The following is a 23,733-nucleotide window of genomic DNA, read 5'->3' on the forward strand; positions in this document are numbered from 1 at the left end:
CCCATCTCTTCCCCGCCAGTTTCAGATGCTCCTTGCCTCTCACCTAAAAAGACTGCAAAGCGCCTCCAAACTGACTTCTTGTCTTCCGCTTTCTCCCCCAACCCAAAACACCCCAAAGCCCGCAGATTCACCTGGTACCACTGAGCTGACCGCTCCTCTCTTCACATAACTTTCCTGAGCTCTCCACCGCATACTAACTAAAGCATCCAAGATGGACCAGACGACACCAAGATTTAGTCTCAGCCTCTTCCTCACATAGGTCCTGCACACATACTCCACGCACCCAGATTGAGCGAGGGTCCCCAAACACCCTCCCCACAGCCCAATCATGTGCATCTTCCTCCAAACCTGCCGCCACCCCCTCACTTCTCAGAAGCAGCTCTTTGCCCACCTCGGTCAGAGGACTGCACTTCCTGGATCCCCACAGGCTCTAACAGCCCAGAGTCTATCTGCATCATCGCAGGACCTGCGTCCTCCTTATCACCCTTTCTATGCTGTGACCTTCTAAAAGCAACAAACACCTTCTCTAGGATGGGAGTTAGGGAGGCAGCCTGCAGTCAAGAAATAATTATTGTTAGAATTTTTCTTAACCACTTGATCAAAAAACAAAGACTCACATGGCAAGGGCAAGGGAGAATTGCTCCAAAAGCCTAAAGTAACAACAGAGTTCATAAAATGTGTCCTGAGCTTTGAAAACATGTTACTCAAATTTCATAAGAGGGCCTCCCTGGTGGCGCAGTGGTTAAGAGTCCGCCTGCCGATGCAGGGGATACGGGTTCGTGCCCCGGTCTGGGAGGATCCCATATGCCGCGGAGCGGCTGGGCCCGTGAGCCATGGCCGCTGGGCCTGCGCATCCGGAGCCTGTGCTCCGCAACGGGGGAGGCCACAACAGTGAGAGGCCCGCGTACCGCAAAAAAAAAAAAAAAAAAAAAAAAAAAAAAATTCATAAGAAATAGACCATAGCACTCAAGTGGGGAAAAAAAAAAAATAAAGAACTTCAGTGACTAAAAAGAAACAAGATATCCTTTAAGAGTTCCTTTTAAGGGACTTCCCCACTACTAATTATTTTATAACCATGAATCAAATAGCACAGTCACACCTCACAACTGAAAGTTGAGAAGGATTGTATGTTGACTTGATAACACTGTACAGTCAATAAAAAGGTGGAAAACCAAAAGGACCTGCCAAGGGAATGACAGGATAGACTCGGCCAGCCCTACAACCGAGTTCACATTCCGAGAATGTACAAGACACATCGGCCTTCAACGTATTTCCAAATTTTTATACGATGTTTCATTAAAAAGGGAAAACTGAAGCAGAATGCAAATAATGCAGAAACCTCAACCTCTTGGAAGCTCTGCATCTACAACGCACTTTAAAACTACTCTGTCTAATCATGTCCGTCACTGTCAGATTTGAAGCTACCAATCTCAGAGTCAGGAAGGAATGTCTTTGGACTAACTCAGGTGGGAAAGGGGATTATATGCCTTGAAAAACTTTCAAAACATGAACCTAAAGCACAGTGGCTCCAGAGAGAAGGCTGACTCAGAGCCACAGAAGCTGCCGGAGAAATGTTCTGATCAGCATTCATTAACCAAAGAACAGCCCCCTGCCCAAAGATCATTAAAAAAAAACCTTCAGGATGCAAACTATTTTGAGCGGTGAACATCCCAAGTTGCAAACTCCATAAGAAAAGTGGGCACAGTGGTGACTGTTCCACTGCCCAGTGGCACTCAAGTTCAAGTTCAAACAGCTGTAAACACTAAATATAGGTGTGGGGGGGAGGGGGGAGGGGGGAGGGGTGGTGGTGGTGATGAACTGACCTGGTGTCCTCCTTTATAACCCCAGTTTCCAACCAACACTTTCGTTTGAAGAAGCATAATTAAGTGCTGGGACACTGGGGTCTAACAGTGCAGCTTTGGGCAAGGCCTCAATTTCCCCCATGCCTTAGTTTCCCCATCTGTAAAGAGAGGAATCTCCTCCATTTCATGGATTTCTTTAAAGAAAATAAATTCTCAGACCTGTGTTCCTGGCCGTGGCAGCGGCTACCTACACCAACATTCATTTTCTCCTTCCTCATTAGTTCCGAAGGCTACCATGGTACGTTTTAAAAGCAAATTTTAGGAATGTTACATATTTGGGACTTCCCTGGCTGTCCAGTGGTTAAGACGCCGCGCTTCCACTGCAGGGGGCACGGGTTCGCTCCCTGGTCGGGGAATTAAGATCCCGTGTGCCGCTAGGCGCAGCCAAAAAAAAAAAAAAAAAGAATGTTACACATTAAAAATGATACTTCTATTGAAATACCATTGTTTGGTATTTGTGTTCAATAAGATCAAAAGCATGATTAGTGTGGATAAGGGACTGAGGACAAAAAGATTCTTTTTCTCAATTCATGGGGCAATTTAGCTTCAATTTTTAAATATACAAAATATCCATTAAAGTAAATAGTATGTCATTTCTTAAATAAGTATTGCCAGGACCAAGGTAAGGGAAACACAACTTCCCCTCAACTTCGTCCCACTTGGGTTTCTGAAATACTGGGTTAGTGATGATGCGCGATTTCCTAGAACGCTAAGGAAACACCCACTGAAAAACATCTGTCCTTAATGAAACAGAAAGAAGCGACCTATGGAAATTCAAATGGAACTCGTGTTAAAGACAAAAACAACAACAGGGACGGTAGCCAAGAAAAGCATGTTTCCACTGTGAATAAACTTCCACAAAATGCCAAGGTGCCTCAGGCTCATTCTCAAAAGGAGGAACGTGGTTCAGTTTCACTATTAAAAGATTGGTTTCTCACTATTCCAAAAAGGAAATGGAACATCGAGAACTAGGAGACTTTAGCTCTTTTATATTTGGCAATGCAGACACAAAAAACTGTCTATAGTAGATTTTTAAGAACAGTTGAATGTATTTAATTCTATCTATACCCCAAAGTGAAGGGGGAAGTACACATATAAATACGCCTATCTAAAAAAGAAAAAAGAAACTTTACCAAAAACCTTTGATTCCAGTGTTCCTTCATATCATTTTAAAACCAGTCACCACTCAGCTGGCAGCCAACTGCATCTCACCAAATTCTTCCCATCTCACCTTCTCCATCCCCCAGTGAGTGTAAACTCTGGTCATAACTTCTCACTTAACTTGACCGTCTGCAAGCATGTCTTTTCTGAAGTGGATAGAAGTGAGTTCTATCCAATATGATGCACACAAATCTTAAAACACAGAGCATTTCCGAGCACTATTATGATGAAAGTTAACATTGGTTCCTAACGAAAATCAAATACAAAGTTTGAGAAAGATTTGGGTTTTTTCCTCCAATTTTTGAGTGAATATATGTAAAGTTATTCTTTTGCAAAATACAGTAATAACAATAACTACCTGAATTCGAAAGAACACCAGAGTATCAGAAACAAATGGACACTGTCATCATAAGCGTCTTGACACATTATTGTTTTCCAAAGTTCCCTAGATCCTCCTTAAATTCCCTCCAGCTTGACAGTACTCATTTAGTCTTTTAAGAGATTTTTCCTTAGCAAAGTGAATACCAAAAGGGAGGCATTTTAGATTCTAGAGAGGTTTCTTCTGACTTTCTTCTTTATTATTTGGAAAACTAAGAATTATTAAGAGAAAAAGAGATGAAACCAAAGTACCCTCCAAGACAATGAAGCAATAGAAAAATCCAGACCCGAAGTGATCAGGCAATGGCTTTGCACTTAACAAATCGCCTTTGGACAGGCACACTCACTCCCCCACAGGAAGAATGAACATTTACCCAAACAATTTAAATGTACACTGGAGCATCCCTTTTCATAGAATCTATTAATTACTAAATACCTGTCTCAATTCATTATGCCGTTGGGGCCAAATTGACAAATGCGCACCCCAGGTTTACTCTCATAACTGAGAAAAACAGATCCAATATCCTTTTGAATAAAAAGATTACAAACTATAAAACAGTATGCACAACATAATATTTTTTTTTCTTGTGCGGTACGCGGGCCTCTCACTGTCGTGGCCTCTCCCATTGCGGAGCACAGGCTCCAGACACGCAGGCTCAGCGGCCATGGCTCACGGGCCCAGCCGCTCCGCGGCATGTGGGATCTTCCCAGACAGGGGCACAAACCCGTGTCCCCTGCATCTGCAGGCGGCCTCTCAACCACTGCGCCACCAGGGAAGCCCCATAATAACATTTTTAAGTGGGTATACACATAGAAAAATTTTAAAACGTATGTACCAAAAACGTTAACAGTGATTATCTCTCTACATAATGATTTTCCTCTTCTCTTTCCATATTTAACAACATAAACTTGACCACATCGTTTTTGTTTAATAGATGTCTCAGCAGGATCCAAACTGCAACCATTTTTTAAATTATAACTCTGAAAGACTGATGAGTGTCAGTATGTATACTAAAGAAATTTTGCTTAAACACCTAATATCTTTAACTCATAACACCATTCAAGGCACAAAAAGTTGACATTCTTTAAAATCATTATGATGAAATACACATCTTGGGTGTTTTCAAAACAAACAAACAAAAAAACACACCTAGGTATTACAACAGACGAATAAAAATCTTCCCTCTAAAAGAAGAGACGAATCTGAATTGTTTAAGAAAGGTTACACAAAATTGAAAAGGACTTGAAGAGGCTTTCATACAGTTAAGCTATGTGCAAGCCACAGTTTCATCTACGTCAATATGCAGCATTTGAAAACCACATAAAAAGGAAAGGAAATTGTTAGTGCAGCCGGCAGTCCTGCAATGAGGCTGCTACTGCTGTAGCTAGCCAAACAGCTCATGCTTCTCTGCAGACTGGGAGCAAGGCGCGCTGAGGCTCAGAGCATATACCCCCAGGTATGTCTTTTTAAATACTTAATATATCCAAATGTCTTTCCATGGAAGGGAAATCTACGAGTTTCAGTGCTTAAACCATGTAAGTTGAAAATGCCAGCATGTAATAAGGTTGCTGTGCAAGAAGGCACCAATTATTAAACTCCAAATAGATTCTCACTGTGAACTACGCTGTAATTTTCTTCTACCTGATGACCTCATCCATCCCTTTCAGAAAGACAGCTTAATTCAGACAAGACTGAATACTGCTTACTTACAGGTAAGCTTAACTATTCAGTAACTCGATTTTATAACTGGATGGATAAAGGCCATTGTTGTAGGTCTTCACGACAGGGCACAACAGGTCTCTACAAACATTGCGATAGGTAATTTCAAGAAAATTCCATTGTGACTTCCGTAAAAAAATATCTAATGAGTATCTAATGAGTTTCTAAGCAATGGGCACTCTCAAACAAAGGAGACACTTGAAATCTTTTCTTGATTTTGCTGGAATACATCTGGGTACCTCAGATTTCCACAGGCTAATAACCGGTTGAAAAAATACTCATCAAGCACTTAGCTTTCAAATTCATGGTAGAAAACACAGAATGTTATTATAGTACAATTTAACCTCTACTTGATGAGACCAAATTTTTAAATAAAGAGATTTGTGCTTCACTGAGATCTAGTCTGAGGTTCAAGAAAAGCAACGGCGAGGCACTGCATGACTCTCAAGCAGTTACCCTGTAATTATTTTTAAATAAATTACCCATGAGTGGTATATATGGTCAGTTCCAGTTACATAGTATATTAATTGATCAAAACAAATTATTCTCTAATCCTTCTTTTTACCACATATTCATCTATAAATTGAGACTTTATAATTGTATGAGCAAAAGGGGCACTCAGAGAAACACATAATATGTTACTCTTATAATGTAGCATTTGCAATACAACAGCATAGGCCAAAATCCTAGCACTTTGTAAAGGAATAGTGAGCAAAGGTGGGAGATGAGGGTCCATCTACACCAACACTAGCTTCTGACCCAGAGAACAAAAAGAACGTTTAGAAGGCCCAGGTACTAAATAAATGGTTACTGTTAAAAGTCAAGTCATAAGAAATTCAGTGAAGCCTAGAGTAGACTTCAGACCTGAAGAGCTTCCTTCAGGCATTTAGGATAGGCAGGATTGGAGCTGGGAAGAATAAAGGCAGAGAGTCTAGGGAATGATCAACAAGGTCGGATCCTAGCCTGCTCTAACGAGCCGGGAAACCTTGACCAACACCCAAGTGCCAGACCTCAGTCTCCTCAAATCTGGGGATTGGACCAGATGCTATTAATAAAGGTTCCCCCCATCCTTGGAATCCTACGATCCCCAAATTGTATCACAACGAAAAGTACAAAGGAAGGAAGGAAGAGCTCCCAGGACAGCAGAGATACCACCAACCTAAAGTAGAGAGTTGGGAGGAAGAGAGTGCAGATGATACGGACGGACGAGGTCACAGGAATTTTGAAAGTAAAGGAGGTTTAGGCTTAAAAGATAGAAGCTAGGTTTGTTTTTTAAATATATGTACTGGAAAATGAAACATCAAAACACATGGAGCCTAAACATCTTTTAGTAGTATTTAGGAAAAAGAATGAATACTTTATTTCTGCTCTTTTACATGAAAATTGCTTAGACTATAGTTCCTCCCAAGAGTAAGCACTTAGTAAAGGTTTGCTACTATAATAACAAGAAAGACAAATATCATATGATATTGCTTCTATGTGGAATCTAAAAAAAAAAAAGGTACAAATGAAACCTATTTACAAAACAGAAGTAGAGTCACAGATGTAGAAAACAAACTTATGGTTACCAAGGGGGAAAGGGAGAGATAAATTTGGAGATTGGGATTGACATATACACACTACTATATATAAAATAGATAACTAATAAGAACCTACTGTATAGCACAGGGCACTCTACTCAGTAATGACCTATACGGGAATAGAATTTTAAAATTATGACTCCAAATAATAATAATAATCACCATCATTATTATTGAGACAAAGTTTCGAAGTGATTTTGAACATGGCTTCTGAGATCAGACTGTCTGGGTGGGACTCCTGGCTCTGTAACTTACCAGCTATATAACCTTGAGTGTTAGCCTTGTGGTACCTCAGTTTTCTAATCTGTAAGACAGGGATAATAACATCTACGTGATAGAAATAATGAAAGGTTAAGTAAGTACATGTAAAGTACTTGGCATGGTGCCAGACACAAAGTAAGTGCTTGATTACTTTCACTGAGTTTAGTACAGAATGACATTATTCATGGACCCTCAAGTCCTATCTCAGCTAGGGAAGGGCGAAGGATCCTTTAAATGTCACTTTAACTTAGAACGTTTTATGTACATCTGCCTTATCCCTCCACTTGCATCCTGTTTCACCCCAAGAGGTACACAATGGATCATTAAATAATTAGGAGAATTAAGATTCAAAAAGGCTTCTGAAGTTCTTGTTTGTTTTTTAAAAGGACCTTTCAGAGAATAGGCTTGTTTGGCCTTCATAGCCACTATACTTACTATTTGCTATTTTTACAAGCCACATGTCAATTTTTTCTTGCTAAAACACAAAAGCGATCTTCTGATTATTAAAACAAAGGAAGAAAGGTGTTTAAGATGCACGAGGAGGGTGTTTATCAGGAAGTAGCACCAGGAAGAATACCTGTGGCCCAAAGAGCATGAGTTTGACTAGACCAGGTCAAAGGGAATAAATGATATCCAGTTTGCTTTAACTTGTGCTATAACTATAAGTCACCCAATGTTCCAGATTTGAAGGGAACGTGACAAGATTTTGTCACCATCCGTGATGATCACAATGGTTCTAAGGGCAGGTCTTAAACTTCTAGCCCTGAGTGCTGCAAAACCCGCAATGAAAGAAGAAGAAGAAAAAAAAAAAACCCTCAAGTGTTAAAGTTAGATGTTTTCAAACATCCATATATATAGCTGAGCTTCTTTCTCTTTGAGAAGTGTGTAACCAATGATCATACATCCTTGCCCTAGAAGCCTTTAAAATACGTTCTTAGTCAACCTTCTCACCAACACTGATATGCAAACATCTATACACGCACTGTTCAAGAGAAATATAAAGCAAACCACAAAAGATACTTTAAAATTATCTCACAGCTACACTTAAAAAAGCAAAAAGAAGCAGGCTAAATTAATTTTAATAATATAGTTAACCTAATATATCAAAAATATCATTTCAAGATGTGCTCAATATAAAAATTAATGACATATTTTACTAACTGTTGTACTATTTGCATAAAATAGTACAATTTTACTACTTGTACTATTCTTTATAATATTTTACACTAAATCTTTAAAACCCAGTGTGTACTTTGCACTTACAGCACACATCAATTTGGACTGGTCACATTTCAAGGGCTTAATGGTCACAGGTGGCTGCAGCCTACGAAACTGGATAGCACAGGTCTTGTACCATCACAAATCTAGCGCAACAAGGCAAGACCAGATTCTAATCCTACAACTTTTTCTGCCAAAAAAAAGAAAAACGAAATGAAATTCTCATTGTGAAAATGTTCTAGTGGGTTCCACAATAAAAGGCCTACATTTTAGATAGAATCTTTTAGATTTTAGTACAATTTTCTGTCCTTCCTCACCTCCCCTAGGTTCCAGCCTAGGTTCCTCTAGCATGAAGAGCTCTGTCAATCTATGAGAACAGAAAGCCAGGAAGCCTCACTGAGAGCTCTTCAGGCTCAGCCACAACCAAACCTTTTTTGCTTCCTCTCTCTATTTCTCAGAATTTCAGTTCACTTATCTCCTCTGCAAACTAACTTCCAACGCAACTGGTAACAAAAGAGCTATCAGAATGCAAAAGTGTGAAGTCAAAAATATCCTTTCTAGAAGCAACCTACGTGGGATTTCCCAAAATCATAAAATCAGACCATGGAAAACCCAGGCTTCCTCATAATCTAAGATGTTCCCACTGGTCCACACAATCTAGTAAGTTCACCAATAAAATTCTAAGAAGCAGAGAGGCTGTGACCGTGGTTTTGTGAATGCAATTGTGTTTGAAGAAAATAATATCCAACTTGAATTATTGACCTCCCTTCTCTCCCCTTTGTTTTCTATTTTAACAGATTCTTTGGATTTTTTTTTTTTGAGGACAGTGTCATCTTGAGGGAAAGTAAGGATGACCAACAGTTCTACCTTCTGCCCAGTTTACAGAGACCTGGAGCCATTCACATATTTTTTTTATTTAGTTTTCATTGTTGGAATTATTGGAAGTTGTTTTGCAGCCTGGGCTTTCATACAGAAAAACACAAATCACAGGTGTGTAAGCATATACTTAATTAACTTGCTTACAGCCGATTTCCTGCTTACTCTGGCATTACCAGTAAAAATCGTTGTCGACTTGGGCGTGGCGCCCTGGAAGCTGAGGATATTCCACTGCCAAGTAACAGCCTGCCTCATCTACATTAATATGTACTTATCAATTATCTTCCTAGCATTTGTTAGCATTGATCGCTGTCTTCAGCTGACACACAGCTGCAAGATTTATCGAATACAAGAACCTGGATTTGCCAAAATGATATCGACTGTTGTATGGTTAATGGTCCTTCTTATAATGGTGCCAAACATGATAATTCCCATCAAAGACATGAAGGAAAAGCCCAACGTGGGTTGCGTGGAATTCAAAAAGGAGTTTGGAAGAAACTGGCATTTGCTGACAAATTTCATATGTATAGCAATATTCTTAAATTTCTCAGCCATCATCTTAATATCTAACTGCCTTGTAATTCGACAACTCTACAGAAACAAAGATAATGAAAATTATCCAAATGTGAAAAGAGCTCTCATCAGTATACTTTTGGTGACTACAGGCTACATCATATGTTTTGTTCCTTATCACATTGTCCGAATCCCATACACCCTCAGCCAGACAGAGGTCATATCTGACTGCTCCACCAGGATTTCACTTTTCAAAGCCAAAGAGGCCACACTACTGCTGGCTGTGTCCAACCTGTGTTTTGATCCGATCCTGTACTATCATCTCTCAAAAGCTTTCCGCTTAAAGGTCACGGAGACGTTTGCTTCACGTAAGGAGACCAAGGCTCAGAAAGAAAAATCAAGTTGTGAAAACAATGCATAAAGTATGGGATTTTCTCACGCTATCTTTTCCTGCCATACTGGACAATTAAGTGTACGAAACTGCTGGGAAGGAGGGAAAAAAAGAGCCTCCATAAGTAAAAACACAGGCAGCTAGCAAATGTGGCTTGGTTCACTGAGAAACCCTGTTTCTAAATGCGAGCCAAGCAGTACTCTTGTGGTTGTCGATGCTCCTTAACCCAAACGTTTGTACAAAAAACTAAAACGTCTTGTTGCACCAACATAAACCCTGCAATATCCTTGAAATCTAAATGAGCTCTATGACACAGACTGAAGTATTCATGAGGTATTCATTTAAAGGCCTGGAACTGACTTCCTGATAGAAATATGCAAAATAATCTCCATGTAAGTTTCCAGAAAGCCCTTCAGCAATACAATTTAAAGTCCTTTAGATCGCTTAAAAAAGAAAAAAAAAAAAAAAAGCCAGCTGATTTTTTTAATGAAACCACCTGTGCGCTGTGCCTGATTTTTTTTTTGTTTGTTTGTTTTAATCCATCTTCAAAAATGGTAACCTTTTAGCTCACTACTCCAATTTTTAATAGCTAATTGTTTCCTACCACAATAGCTTAAAATTCTTTTAAGCTTTTTTTTAAGCTTAATTTAAAAACGCTTGGAAATACATGGATAGTTTTTAATGTACTATATATCCTTATATTCTACCTGTAGGCTATAAATAAAGATTTTCTACTGTTAGTAATGACAAATCCAGTGATTTCTTAGTATTATTTTGTAGTAATATGAAATAGACCCCATAACATTTTCAAGGGGGGTTGTTAAATTATACTAACTGCTAAACCTACTGTTTTGGAACTGACATCAAAGGTATGGAAAAATAGCACCAGTCACATGGTCTTAAAATAGGCCGACACCACACAACAAGGCCTTGTTAGAAATGCAGCACGTGCTGGGCTGATGGGTGCCAGCCAGGTCCTGAAGATGAGTCTGACCCCATGTAGGGCCGGCAGTTTAAAGAATGGGTGACTCTCGGGCTTCCCTGGTGGCGCAGTGGTTGAGAGTCCGCCTGCCGATGCAGGGGACACGGGTTCGTGCCCCGGTCCGGGAAGATTCCCCCATGCCGCGAAGCGGCTGGGCCCGTGAGCCATGGCCGCTGAGCCTGCGCGTCCGGAGCCTGTGCTCCGCAACGGGAAAGGCCACAACAGTGAGAGGCCCGCGTACCGCAAAAAAAAAAAAAAAAAAAAAAAGGGTGACTCTAAGCTCAGGGTCACAACCCACTGATCAAATTCTCTCAAATGCCAGTAATGCAGAAAGGATTCAATAGATGGTAATAAATAAAATACATATTTAGGGAAAAGAAAGCTGAAAAGTTTAGACAAGAATACCTAAGACTTTGTATCTTTTTCTTTGTTTCAGTTATAAAAGCCCACATTAAAACAATTGGTAATGCGTTTGCATTAGCTGCAATGATCAAGAAATGGTATTCCTCAAACAAAAACAAACACAGAGCACAGAGTGGTGGTTACCAGAGGGGAAGGATTGGGGAGAAAGGATGCAATGGGTAAAGGGGATCACCTGTATGGTGACAGAGGGAAACGAAACTTTGGGGGGTGAGCCCTCTGTAAGGCAGGGGTCCCCAACCCCCAGGCCGAGGACTGTTACTGGTCCGCAGCCTGTCGGGAACCCGGCCGCACAGCAGGAGATGAGGGGCGGGCCGGCGAGCGAAGCTTCATCCGCAGCTCCCCATCGCTCACGTTACCGCCTGAGCAATTCCCCCACCCCATCCGTGGCAAAACTGTCTTCCATGAATCCGGTCCCCGGTGCCAGAAAGGTTGGGGACCGCGGCTGTAGTGGATATAGAAGTAGACATATAACGTTGTACGTGTGAAACATATAATGTTATCAATCCACATTACCTCAGTAAAAATAAATAAATGATCTCAAAGGATGGGGGGGGGAAGAAAGAAAGAAATGGTGTTCGTGGAAGCTAACAAGACAAGTTTGATTCCAGACTCATTTTTTTAGCTCTGCACTGAGAACTATTTTCTGAAGCTTGAACCCTAAAGACAACTCCTACCCACAATTTTACAATACATTCTCTGAGTTTGAAGAGAACAGTAAAGGAGAAAATGCACAAAAATGTGCCTCTTACACTTATAACATGGTAGGTACTGGACAAACTCCAGCTGGCTAGTGCTAATGACAGGAACTCCAGTCAGCATCACGTATCTAACACGGACAGGGTCTAAGTGACTCACCTGTGGTACAGGTTGGGAGAATGCCTAGACACTAGAACCTGTGCTTGTGGGCAATCTAAGAACATGTTTTCACTGACAAGCAGATCAAGACATTCATATACGACCATATCTTAAACTAGTTTACTTTCCTGAATCTTTTGGTCAAGTCCCCTTTCAGTCTTCTCTCCTTGGCCTTCACTGACTAGAGCCACATGTGAGAGACAAAGGAGAGGGGAAAAAAAAACCACTTTTTGTTTTTTTAATCATATTCTTATATTCTCCTCACATGCATGATTGGCTAGTCGAGTTTTCCCTTTTATTAAGGAAGAGAACCAGACTCACTACAGCATTCCTAACGTCACTCTTCTATTAATATATACTTTTATTTCCCCGTTTTTGATAGCTTATTCTAAATTTCCCTCACAGGAAAGGAGCTTCTGGACAATTGGTGAGAGAAGGCTGTTAAAAAATTGTACCCTACAACATCAATTTTCTAGCAGTTATTTTATGATTGCACATGACAGTTGAATTATGTCATAACTCATCATGAGGCATATAGTCACATCATTCATGCTCTTTCCTCTCTAAGGAAGGGGACAGTCTTGAGAATGCTAAGTGCTGGGAACCACTGTGTCACCAAAGGTCACGCGAATAACAGAGGAAAGAAGTCCATGCTTGGGCAGCCCCCCGCTCTCACATCCACACACGCGCGAGGGAGATGTCCAAAGCGCTGCTTACCCAAGAGAAGAGCACAGAACGCTCAACCAATTTGAACCATTTTCAACTTTTTGCCATATTTCCTTTCCTTCATTTCCCCTGTCCATTTTCTTTAAATAAACTTTTATTTTAGAATAATTTTAAATTTACAGAAAAGGTATAAAGATAGTACAGAGAGTTCCCACATACTCTTCATCTAGTTTGCCCTAAAGCTAATGCCTTACATACCACGATACATTTGTGAAAACTAGGAAATTAACACCAGTGCATTACCATTAACTCCAGACTTCAGTATGGAGTCTTTTTGACTCTGACTATTTTAAAACAGATCACAGACATCATGATAGTTCAGCCATGAATTCTTCAGGATACATCTCTAAAATATCAGGCTACTCTTTCGGCTGCCCTAAATAAACTGTGAAGTTATTCCATTATGTGGAAAATGGGTGATGCCTACAGGTAGCAGCTGAAAAATATTGATATATTCAGCCAGTGATGAACAAGAAAAAAATTGTAGCTACTTTTGATATAGCCCCGGGCACAGAAAAATTAACAAGGGGTTCTCAATTGTAACAAGAAAAATATATATATGGGTGTAGTGATTTTGAAAGTCATTTCGGAGAGTGTTCAAAAATAACCAAAAAATAAACAAATTTAAGAAAATATTGAGCCTAGAGATCAAAACTCCTCAAAGATATCCAGGAAATAACATAGTATGTACCTCACAATTACATTTTTTGTTAAAATAATAATAATAATAGTCTTCAATAAAAAAAAATGACTCACTGAAATTACACTTAAAATAAAATTCCAGGGAAAAAGATAGTGAACCTAAGAATTAAAAAAAAAAAATTTTACAAATTTTGGCCCCATTTTCACTACAAATAACAAAAAACTAATCTTGTTTCCCTTCAGAATAAAGCATATCACTTGCTATGACTCAAAATTTCCTGGCAACCATCTTCCATATGCTATCCAGTTCTTAAAGTCAACAGGTCAAAATCCAAGTCCATCTCATACACAGCCTCTTCTATGAAGCCATAACCGATTTCTCAACCAGATGCTCTCCCCCCTTCCAACATTTATTCTTTGAGAGTGGAAGAGACGCAGGAATGTCAAACGGTTCTCCTTCCAGTGGACACTTGGGTTTTTACTTAATTACTGCACTTATTTTGGTGCTTGTCATTTTATACACATTTGTCTCCCTCCTATCTTATTCATCTTTCCTGTGCCCAAAAATTCTTACTCATCTGTATAATACCAAAAGTACCTACCACAATACAGTGCACATAGAAGCTACTCAGTAAATGAGTTTCAAACTGAAGTAGGAAAACACATTCAGACATCATTTGCAGTGACTCAGATGCTCTTAATAAAAGGACATGAACATAGAAAAGTCTGTTAAATCTAGCCAGCCAGTAGTAGTATCACCCCACTAACTTGGACTACATGAGCACATAAGCTACATGATGAGAATCAATAACAAAAGAAGTAGTGAAGGCAAAAACTCACCTGCTATCATACGTAGTACTCAGGCAAGCGGTTGAATAATCAATGGTCAATGACCCTGCAGTGAAATAATCAGGTTGCCAGCTGACAAGCTGTGACTTACCAGAGGTATGGGAAAATGGGTTGCATACTGCAGATGTCGTAGGAGGTCATAATTAGATGGGAAAATTAACTCCCTTGGTTTTTCTCTCTTCAACAGCTTCTCACCATTAACTGACATTCTTCTGCCCAGGGAAGGGTTAGCATTCTCACAGGACTCTCCAGGCATGGGAGAAAAAATCTAAGTCATGTAAAACAAATGTTGGAGATTGTAAATGAAAGAGAGCAAAACTAAAACACAGAACTTCACACCCACAAGACACTCACACCATATCCTTTCCTTATTTAACCAATGAGCAAAATAATAGACTGTGTTAATTTGCACAAGCTTCATATTCAGATCAGTAGCATCATCGCCCATTCTGAAGATGAGACAATGACAACCACACACGTAAGAAATGTGCACAGCTACATTTCCTGGAGGACCAGAGATAAAATCAGACTTATAGGTAAGTGTTTTCCTCCTAGGGCTACATTTCCTAGAAAAACATATACACAGAAATAATTCACTAATAAAGCTCATGAACAACAGATCTAAAGGTTTTAGTCTGTACCCCAACCAACATGTGTTTTCATAAAGAGTTAGTTACACATTGAGATCCCTGAGGAAGAACACGTTGTAATGATACTGAGATAAAGTAGAAGAATGTATAACAAGTCCAGAGCCAGGAAAGCTGTTACTGAGAAGCTGAACACACATTCAGCAAATCAACATGGGCTGTCCTGATGAAACGACATTCATGTATTCCTGAGATAATGATCTCTAAATGAACAAAGGAGTCACAGTCAACCAGGAGGATGGGAGTGTTAGAATGTACAAAAGGAGGCAAGGCAGCCAAAACTGAAGAAGAGCTGAAATGAGATAACTGCATGAGATGATGAACTAAGGCCTCGGGTGGAAGGCGAGAGGATGACATTCACATCACCAGTACATAGTGCATTCCAATGCACAGGGCAAGGGGCAGAAAGATGGAGACAGTTGGGGCCGAGGTGGGGAGGAGCAGTTAATGGTCAATAAGAATTTGAAGGTTGAACCTACTGGAAATTCCGAACCAAAGTCAGTTTTAAAGTCACTCTTGTCTACTTCATCAAAAATATTAGTCGTTCCTGAGTCAATGCCCATATGCGCCATAATAGTCTGCTCCTAATAATTGCCAGAGAAAGAAAGTCACGTTGTAAATTTTGTAGTTCATGAAGAAGCTGGAGCTAAAACATGACAGTGACATTTTAAACCATCTTATGTCCCTTTTCCCCCTAGTGTCTTTTTTTCTCAATAAAAAGAAAAGGAAGTTCAGACACCCATTGCTTTACAAAGTCACATTATTTGTCCTCATGATGAAAAAGATTTAACTTCCGTGATATTTTAAGGGAAAAAGTATACAAACTTCCTGATTAAAAACAAACTGGCCATAATTTCCTTCTTGGGGGTACTCCTAGTCACACGCTCACCAACTTGCCTTAGTAAGAAAAATCTAAGAGTATGTTTAAGATAATAAGATACCTTGATGTCCAAAAATAGAAAAGAGAAAACAGAAACATAGAAAAAGCATAAACAGGTAAAGTAACTTTATTTTTTACTCTTTTTAACTTCTACTGTGGACAAATTTAAAAACAAAAGTATTTACATTAAAGAAATAATTTTTAAAAATCTTAAGCGTACAAACTCACATGTGCAATTTTAATGGCAGGTTTTTAAATTACAAGGATAGCCACTATTTTTAAAATATCATCATAGCATATGCTTAAACTCTCACAGAACCAATATGAGGCTTTATTTTTTAAAAACTGTCACAATCTCTCACCATTTTCTACTATTTCCCATCACCAAATTCATGTTTTCTGCCTTGAAAATTTCCATAAGTATCTGGAACAATGTCCAAAATACAAGAAATTGGCAGAAAATTATAAAGTCATACTCACAGTATAAAGTAATTTGTTAAAAAGAGCAATTCTGCAACATTTGAGAGAGATTAAATTTTTAATTAACTGAAATGAAAATACGATGTGTTATGACTAAAACGTACGTATAGAAGAGTGATATAAGTAATGAATGATACATTGGAGAAAAGATGCTCCTTAGAATGAAAACAGACAGGATGTTAGGGCCAAAACAAGTCCAATTGTGAGGCTCAACATTAAAGGAAAACTGGAGATTAGAAATATATAAACTTGGAAGAATATAATTCCAATCCAATGAAAAATGTGATAGCCTGTCAAATCTTTTCATTACTAGCATTAGCATATCCAAAAGAAAATTCTAGGAGATATAAACTACAGTCCAAATGTTTTGTGTGTGAGTGAGAAGCAGAGATAAGTGAGCTTTGAAACAAGAGAGTAAAACTGGAAACGATCACCTTTCCACCACCACATAATCCCGCTAAAAGCGGTTCCCCAGCAGAGTTTGGTTTCTGGGGGGTGCAGCACCCCTCCCAGGGCCATACCTCCATTTTCACATCATGGTCCTTTGGATAGTGCTCGTCTGCATTTTCTCCTGCTGGCGACCGGGGCCGAGTGGAGGCGGTGATGGACAGGTCTCCTCGAGAGATGAGGGTGCACATGTAGGCGTCATGGGAGAAGACGTCGTGCCGAATGAACTCACAGAAGAGCAGCACCAGGTTCACAAATTCCACCTTCTCACATTCACTGTTTGGATCCGCTGTAAAGAAACAAATTCAATCAAGAATCAGTTTCCTCAACTGGGTAGGGAAAAAAAACCCAAAAAAACAATGACTAATTTTAACAATATTTTCACTACTTTTCTTTTTTTTTTAATAAAATAAGGGATTTATTGGAAAATTATGAGGTTGTAGCGTTTTGCACAGAACTGGCACACCAGGTTTTCTGTTTGTTTGTTTTTTAATTTTTATTGTTTTATTTTTTTAACATCTTTATTGGAGTATAATCGCTTTACATTGTTGTGTTAGTTGCTGCTGTATAACAAAGAGAATCAGCTATACGTATATATGTATATCCCTATATACCCTCCCTCTTGAACCTCCCTCCCACCCTCCCTATCCCACCCCTCTAGGTGGTCACAAAGCACTGAGCTGATCTCCCTGTGCTATGCAGCTGCTTCCCACTAGCTATCTATTTTACATTTGGTAGTGTATATATGTCAATGCCACTCTCTCACTTCATCCCAGCTTATACTTCCCCCTCCCTGTGTCCTCAAGTCCATTCTCTATGTCTATGTCTTTATTCCTGTCCTGCCCCTAGATTCTTCAGAACCTATTTTTTAAGATGTGTTAGCATACGGTATTTGTTTTTCTCTTTCTGACTTACTTCACTCTGTATGACAGACTCTAGGTCCATCCACCTCACTACAAATAACTCAATTTCGTTTCTTTTTATGGCTGAGTAATATTCCATTGTATATGTGTGCCGCATTTCTTTATCCATTCATCTGTCAATGGACACTTAGGTTGCTTCCATCTCCGGGCTATTGTAAATAGTGCTGCAGTGAACACTGTGGTACATGACTCTTTTTGAATTATGGTTTTCCCTGGGTATATGCCCAGTAGTGGGATTGCTGGGTCATATGGTAGTTCTACTTTTAGTTTTTTAAGGAACCTCCATACTGTTCTCCATAGTGGCTGTATCAATTTACGTTCCCACGAACAGTGCAAGAGGGTTGGTTCCCTTTTCTCCACACCCTCTCCAGCATTTATTGTTTGTAGATTTTTTGATTATGGCCATTCTGACCGGAGTGAGGTGATACCTCATTGTAGTTTTGATTTGCATTTCTCTAATGATTAGTGATGTGGAGCATCCTTTCATGTGTTTGTTGGCAATCTGTATATCTTCTTTGGAGAAATGTCTATTTAGGTTTTTGCCCATTTTTGGATTGGGTTGTTTGTTTCTTTGATATTGAGCTGCATGAGCTGCTTGTATATTTTGGGAATTAATCCTTTGTCAGTTGCTCCGTTTGCAAATACTTTCTCCCATTCTGAGGGCTGTCTTTTTGTCTTGTTTACGGTTTCCTTTCCTGTGGCACACCAGTTTTGACTGTCCCACTGTAACTGAAAAATATCAATAGTATCCAGTGTTCTAAGCACCATTTCTAGATTAAAGGTAGTGGTCCCTGGCAAATGAATGATGATTTAAGTAATGACACAAACACACAAAATTTCAGGTAAGAAAAAAAGCAGGGCTAGACTGCTTTCCTCTGGTTTTACTATTATAACTGCTCATGATTCATGACTCATGACTGTTCTACCTAGAGTGTATCCGTGTTTTGGGGGAGGGCGGTTTGCACTTTTTCAAAGGAGACTTCACAGTAGAACCATAATTCAGATGGTATTGGAAAAAACTCGTGAGTGGGATCCACTGAAAAGAAAAAGGGATAATGGAATAAAAAGGGCCCCAAGATGGAGCTGTGCCATCTTTATAAATTCATAGCCAGTCTATTTTACTCACATTATGACTTTTTTTTTTTTTTTTTTTTTTTTGCGGTACACGGGCCTCTCACTGCTGTGGCCTCTCCCATTGCGGAGCACAGGCTCTGGATGCGCAGGCTCAGCGGCCATGGCTCACGGGCCCAGCCGCTCCGCGGCATGTGGGATCCTCCCGGACCAGGGCACGAACCCGTGTCCCCTGCATCGGCAGGCGGACTCTCAACCACTGCGCCACCAGGGAAGCCCCACATTATGACTTTTAATATCGCAGCTGTAAAACTCTGTATCTGCATCTTTGAGAGGTTAAAAAAATGACTGAAGTACTGAGACTAAACCTACAAAGCTCAGTCCCTGGTACCATCCCATTCACAAACACCCATAAAGACAACAGCTGGATCCAGGGAATACTACACTCAGTGCCCTAAACCTTAAGCCTAAATGTATGCTCTCGCCCATCTCCAAAGCCAATGGTGAGCAAGCTCGATTCCGAGGAGCAGGAGAGCTCTCTCCGACAGAGCAGTCAGCGGGATCCAGAGCAAGCAAGGCATAGGAGGAGGAAGGTCTTCCCGAATTTCTTTGGCAACAGGAGTGGGGACACGATGAGGGGAGCAAAGGGCAAATGTCTGTCTCCCCCAGGACACAAGGTAAGTCAGAGCTGCTGACTTCCATCCCTGACAACGTATCTTCTCCTCTCCGGAGTCTCTCCTGTCCTTTCGTTTCTCTGCTCCCTTCTCCAGGCTTCATCACTGCTCCCTACATTCCGACCACCAGCTTGGCTGGGGCTCCTGTTCCCCCTCTAGCCTAGAACAGCCACCAAGTAACTAAAAGAACCTCACGCCCAGGTGTCACTCAAACAAGGCCCTCCTCAGAGGAATAGGAAGCAGTACTGTTTCCTGCTGCTTTACCTCTTTCTTCTCCACAGATGGCTCCCTTCTCTACCTTCTGCTCTTTTCTCTCCTATCATTTGTCACTTTTTGCCATTTTTCTGTTTTTCCATCACCATCTATCCTGAGACCCTCCCTGCTGTCCTTTGTCAGATGAAAACCTCAGAATGAGGTCAAGCCCACTTAGCTCACACAAATGACTTCTTTAAAGTTTCCACCTACAGTACGAACCCACTGGGTGGTTGTTTATTCCCCAAATCCCCCTCTCCCCACCAACAATGGAATAAAGACACAAAAAGAACATGATAGGACATGAACATCCGAGAGAGTGTAGGCAAGCAGCCAACCATCTTTACAAACTAGTTCCTTGTATCAGAGGCCTGCTTATAAGGTACTTTTGTTTTATTTATTCCCCCTTTTAATGTCAGAAGTTAGAAAATCAGGTATTTAGAAAACAGTGCAAAAAAAGAAGTTCATAATCACAATATATATATATATATATAATAACATCACAGGACCTTAGCTCCTCTCTTTTGGTTAAGAAAGGTCTAGAAAGGGAAAATTAGTCCACCAAACACAAGGGAATGAGCTGACTTATTGTTTTAACTATTAAAACTATGGAAATTTTTAAGTCTTTCAAGATTCCCTGATTCTAAAATCACATAAAAGTCTCCACTGAAAATAGGCTACAAAATTTTGAGTGCTAAAATATGCATTATATTTAGTACAAAGAACTTTTGATAAAATTACAGATAAGGGAGGGGGGAGGGTTTTCTCCCCTTTCTGATCAATTCCAAAAAAGGTCAATCCCCTTATTTAAGATCTAAAAGCAAAGAGCTTTACTTACACAATGAGGGGGCCTGTGTATCTAAAAACCTTAGCAGAACATTCTGGAAAACAGGCAAACTAGATCCAGCAAGAGAGGCTGAAGAAATGGACTCCTTCTCATCTAAGACCTCTGATTCACCACATCTCTAAGATTAAAAATAAACAGGCAAAGTTAATTATAGAGGACAAGTTTGAAATGTGTTAGTTTTTTATTAACATTTATGTTCTTGGATAAAACAGGCAAAATTAATTGAGATTTCTGTATTTATTTGAGGGCCATGCATCATAAGTGAATATAATTTCTAAAAGTTGAGGGAAACTGCCCCCGAACAATTCAAATGATTTCAAAGAACCCCTGTGAAAAACATTATTCATGTGAATTATATACTCTGCACAGCACAGTATGAATATCTGCTGAATGTGTAATATAGTACAATAAACTACTCATTAACCCTATGCAAAACTGCTAAAAATAATTTGAGGTTATCCTCATTTTTAAATAGTTCATGTTTAATGGTATTCCCTCCGAGAAATATTTGGGCATGTATTATTGAGTTTGATTCTTTTGTGTTTGTTTTTGTCAAGCAGTGAATTTACGAGTATGGTGGGGAAGTGTGGTATCAAATGAGAAAACTAACATTATTCTTCTAATAAGATTCTTTCACTCATCACACTTCACCAAGAAGCTCTCTCAGAACCTCCTGGAATCTCCACAGTTCATGAAACCCATCTAGAGAAGCTGTTTAACTTCTACATTCTTAAGGTCAGGACTTGTTGGAAGACCCATAAAGAAACAGTTTAGAAGCAATCAGAACCTCATTTTCTATTCTTTTTGATATCCCTTTGATTCTTCCCATTTTCATTATCTATTTTAATATTAAAATACTATTATATTTAGATATGATTTATTCAATCCATCCTCTCTTTATAAAGGTCAAATTTTGAAAATTGATTAATAGAAATCAATTACCTTAAAGATTTCAGAGAGAATACATTTTTAGCTATGAATACATTTACACCTATTAAAATTACTGTCATCTATATGTGAACCTCTTCTGAGTGTGAGTGTGTGTGTGTGTGTGTGTTAGTGTGTAAGTGCGTGTGCGTGAGTGGTGGGGGTGTGGGCGGTGTTCTGGGATACACAAGTGGGGAGGAGAAGACACAATAAAAACAATCCAGAAGGAGCAATGGAAGTTTGAGGAATTCAACCTTAGTTACTTAAGTTTAATCATCGCAATTCACTGTAGAATATATTCTATTCATAAAGACGTAGGAAAAAAGCAATGAAGCGCTTTTCCTAATTTGGCCATTGTAAAAGGGGCCATGTGGTTTACACCTTAGTATCAATATCCTCAAGCCCCAATTTCAACAACATGGCCTTTTGTATTTGGCGAACAGTGCTTTCCCAACAGAAGGAGATGTCTATGAAAATATTCTTCCTATTTCATTTTTTAATACTGTCATAGGAAGCAGGTGTATTATCAGTAACACAGCACTGAACAGGGTGAGCAAGGCCCCTGTTGTCAAGCTTACTCTCATAGGCGTTAAATAAGAAGGCAATAAGAGGGCACCAGGCATGAACTGAGAAGCCAATGAGGAAAGTACAACAGAGCCGCCTGAGAAACAGGGGCCGAGGGGTGGGTGCCGTTACCTGTACCTAAGGCGGGGATGGAGGAGCTTCCTGAGGAGGCGACACATGTTGAGCCAGGAATGCTAGACAGGAAGCGATACCTCTGGAAACAGGAATGGCCATGTAAAGAGCGGGGCACCGAGCGTGCCACCCGGGAGGAACAGCAAGAGCAAAGGCCCCGGGCTTCCCGGATGGCGCAGTGGTTGAGAGTCCGCCTGCCGATGCAGGGGACATGGGTTCGTGCCCCGGTCCGGGAAGATCCCACATGCCGCGGAGCGGCTGGGCCCGTGAGCCATGGCCGCTGAGCCTGCGCGTCCGGAGCCTGTGGCTCCGCAACGGGAGAGGCCGCAACAGTGAGAGGCCCGCGTACCAGAAAAAATAAAAAAAGAGCCAAGGCCCCAAGAGAAACACAGGTGTGGTGCGTGTGAGGACAACGAAGACCAGAGCAGCTGGGGCTGTGTGTCACCCAGCGGGGGGAGGTCCGGGGGGAGATGGGAAGGGCAGGGGCGGGGCTCCTGGGAGGCTCTGTGGGTCCCGGGAAGGAACCGCTGGGAGTTTCAGGAAGGGGACAATGTGATCTGTGTCCATTTTGAAAAGGCGTCTCTGCCTGCTGGGGGGAGGGTGGTGGGGAACACGGGAGGGAGACACTAGGCAGGGGGCCCTGCCGTCACAGCTGTCCAGGGGAGAGGTGACGAGGCTGGTCAGATCACACACATGCCTTCTCCAGAGCCGCCCCTGCCAGGCCCCGCAGGCAGAAAGGAGGGCTCACTTGGAAGCTTTCCTTCAACAAAGCTAATGCTGAGGAGGTTATAGCTTTGCGTGTTCCCTTCTAATCTACTCCGGAGGCTTTAACTGCTCTCTCCTGGGGCCAGAAGGACACAATCTCAAAAACGAATACAAATTGGCATCTGTAACCTCACAGTTAGGACTGCCTCAAGGAAGTATTTCTAGATCCACTACCCGTGTGTACATATACACAGATGTATATAATACCAAGTGTACAGACATCTACGTATGTGTGTGTGCCTTAACCTCACAAAGGGAGATTTCCATTGTAAATCAGATATTGAACTTTTATTTTAAATTAGTCCAGAATATAAATTATTGGCTGCATCGACTTAGAGGGGTCCTACTATGGAGTCCTTATGTGAATTTGTATATTCTTCCTTTTCCCTTCAAAAGGGAAAAAAAAAAAAAAAAAAAAAGCATAATGAGAGTAAGAAACAGAATCCTGTCCAAAGCAGTATTTTTAAACAATGGCATCGACAAGGAGAAGGAAAACCCAACCTACCTCTGCCTCGATTTCCGCTTGCCTCTTCTCCAAGAGCTTTGCCACAGCCATGGCCCTGTGCTTGCCTGATCTCTTACAGCTCACGGCCCATTCGCACAGCAGCGTCACCACAGCTTCATCACTGGGGGCAGCCTAACAACCAACAGAAATGGGTACCAGCCATGTCACATGAAACAGTCACC

At 40.6% G+C, this 23,733-nt stretch overlaps 2 protein-coding genes across 3 annotated transcripts in view; one reads left to right on the plus strand and one right to left on the minus strand.

Annotated features, from left to right (window-relative positions):
• Positions 1–23,733, minus strand: part of MED12L (mediator complex subunit 12L) — a 318,889-nt gene that overhangs the window by 206,850 nt on the left and 88,306 nt on the right. Inside the window, exons 11-15 of one of the 2 annotated variants that reach the window (XM_060100192.1) lie at positions 23,552–23,683; positions 20,650–20,776; positions 16,966–17,180; positions 15,564–15,668; positions 14,529–14,705 (exon numbers count right to left, since the gene is read on the minus strand). In XM_060100192.1, the coding sequence (XP_059956175.1) occupies positions 14,529–14,705; positions 15,564–15,668; positions 16,966–17,180; positions 20,650–20,776; positions 23,552–23,683 (756 nt within the window). The remainder of the gene's footprint in view (positions 1–14,528; positions 14,706–15,563; positions 15,669–16,965; positions 17,181–20,649; positions 20,777–23,551; positions 23,684–23,733) is intronic. The other variant, XM_060100193.1, reaches the window with a different exon arrangement.
• Positions 9,031–9,990, plus strand: GPR171 (G protein-coupled receptor 171). The gene has a single exon (XM_060100197.1). The coding sequence runs from the start codon at positions 9,031–9,033 to the stop codon at positions 9,988–9,990; it is 960 nt and encodes a 319-aa protein (XP_059956180.1).

The sequence above is a fragment of the Mesoplodon densirostris genome, chromosome 5 (assembly GCF_025265405.1).
Source record: "Mesoplodon densirostris isolate mMesDen1 chromosome 5, mMesDen1 primary haplotype, whole genome shotgun sequence".
Classification (NCBI taxonomy): domain Eukaryota; kingdom Metazoa; phylum Chordata; class Mammalia; order Artiodactyla; family Ziphiidae; genus Mesoplodon; species Mesoplodon densirostris.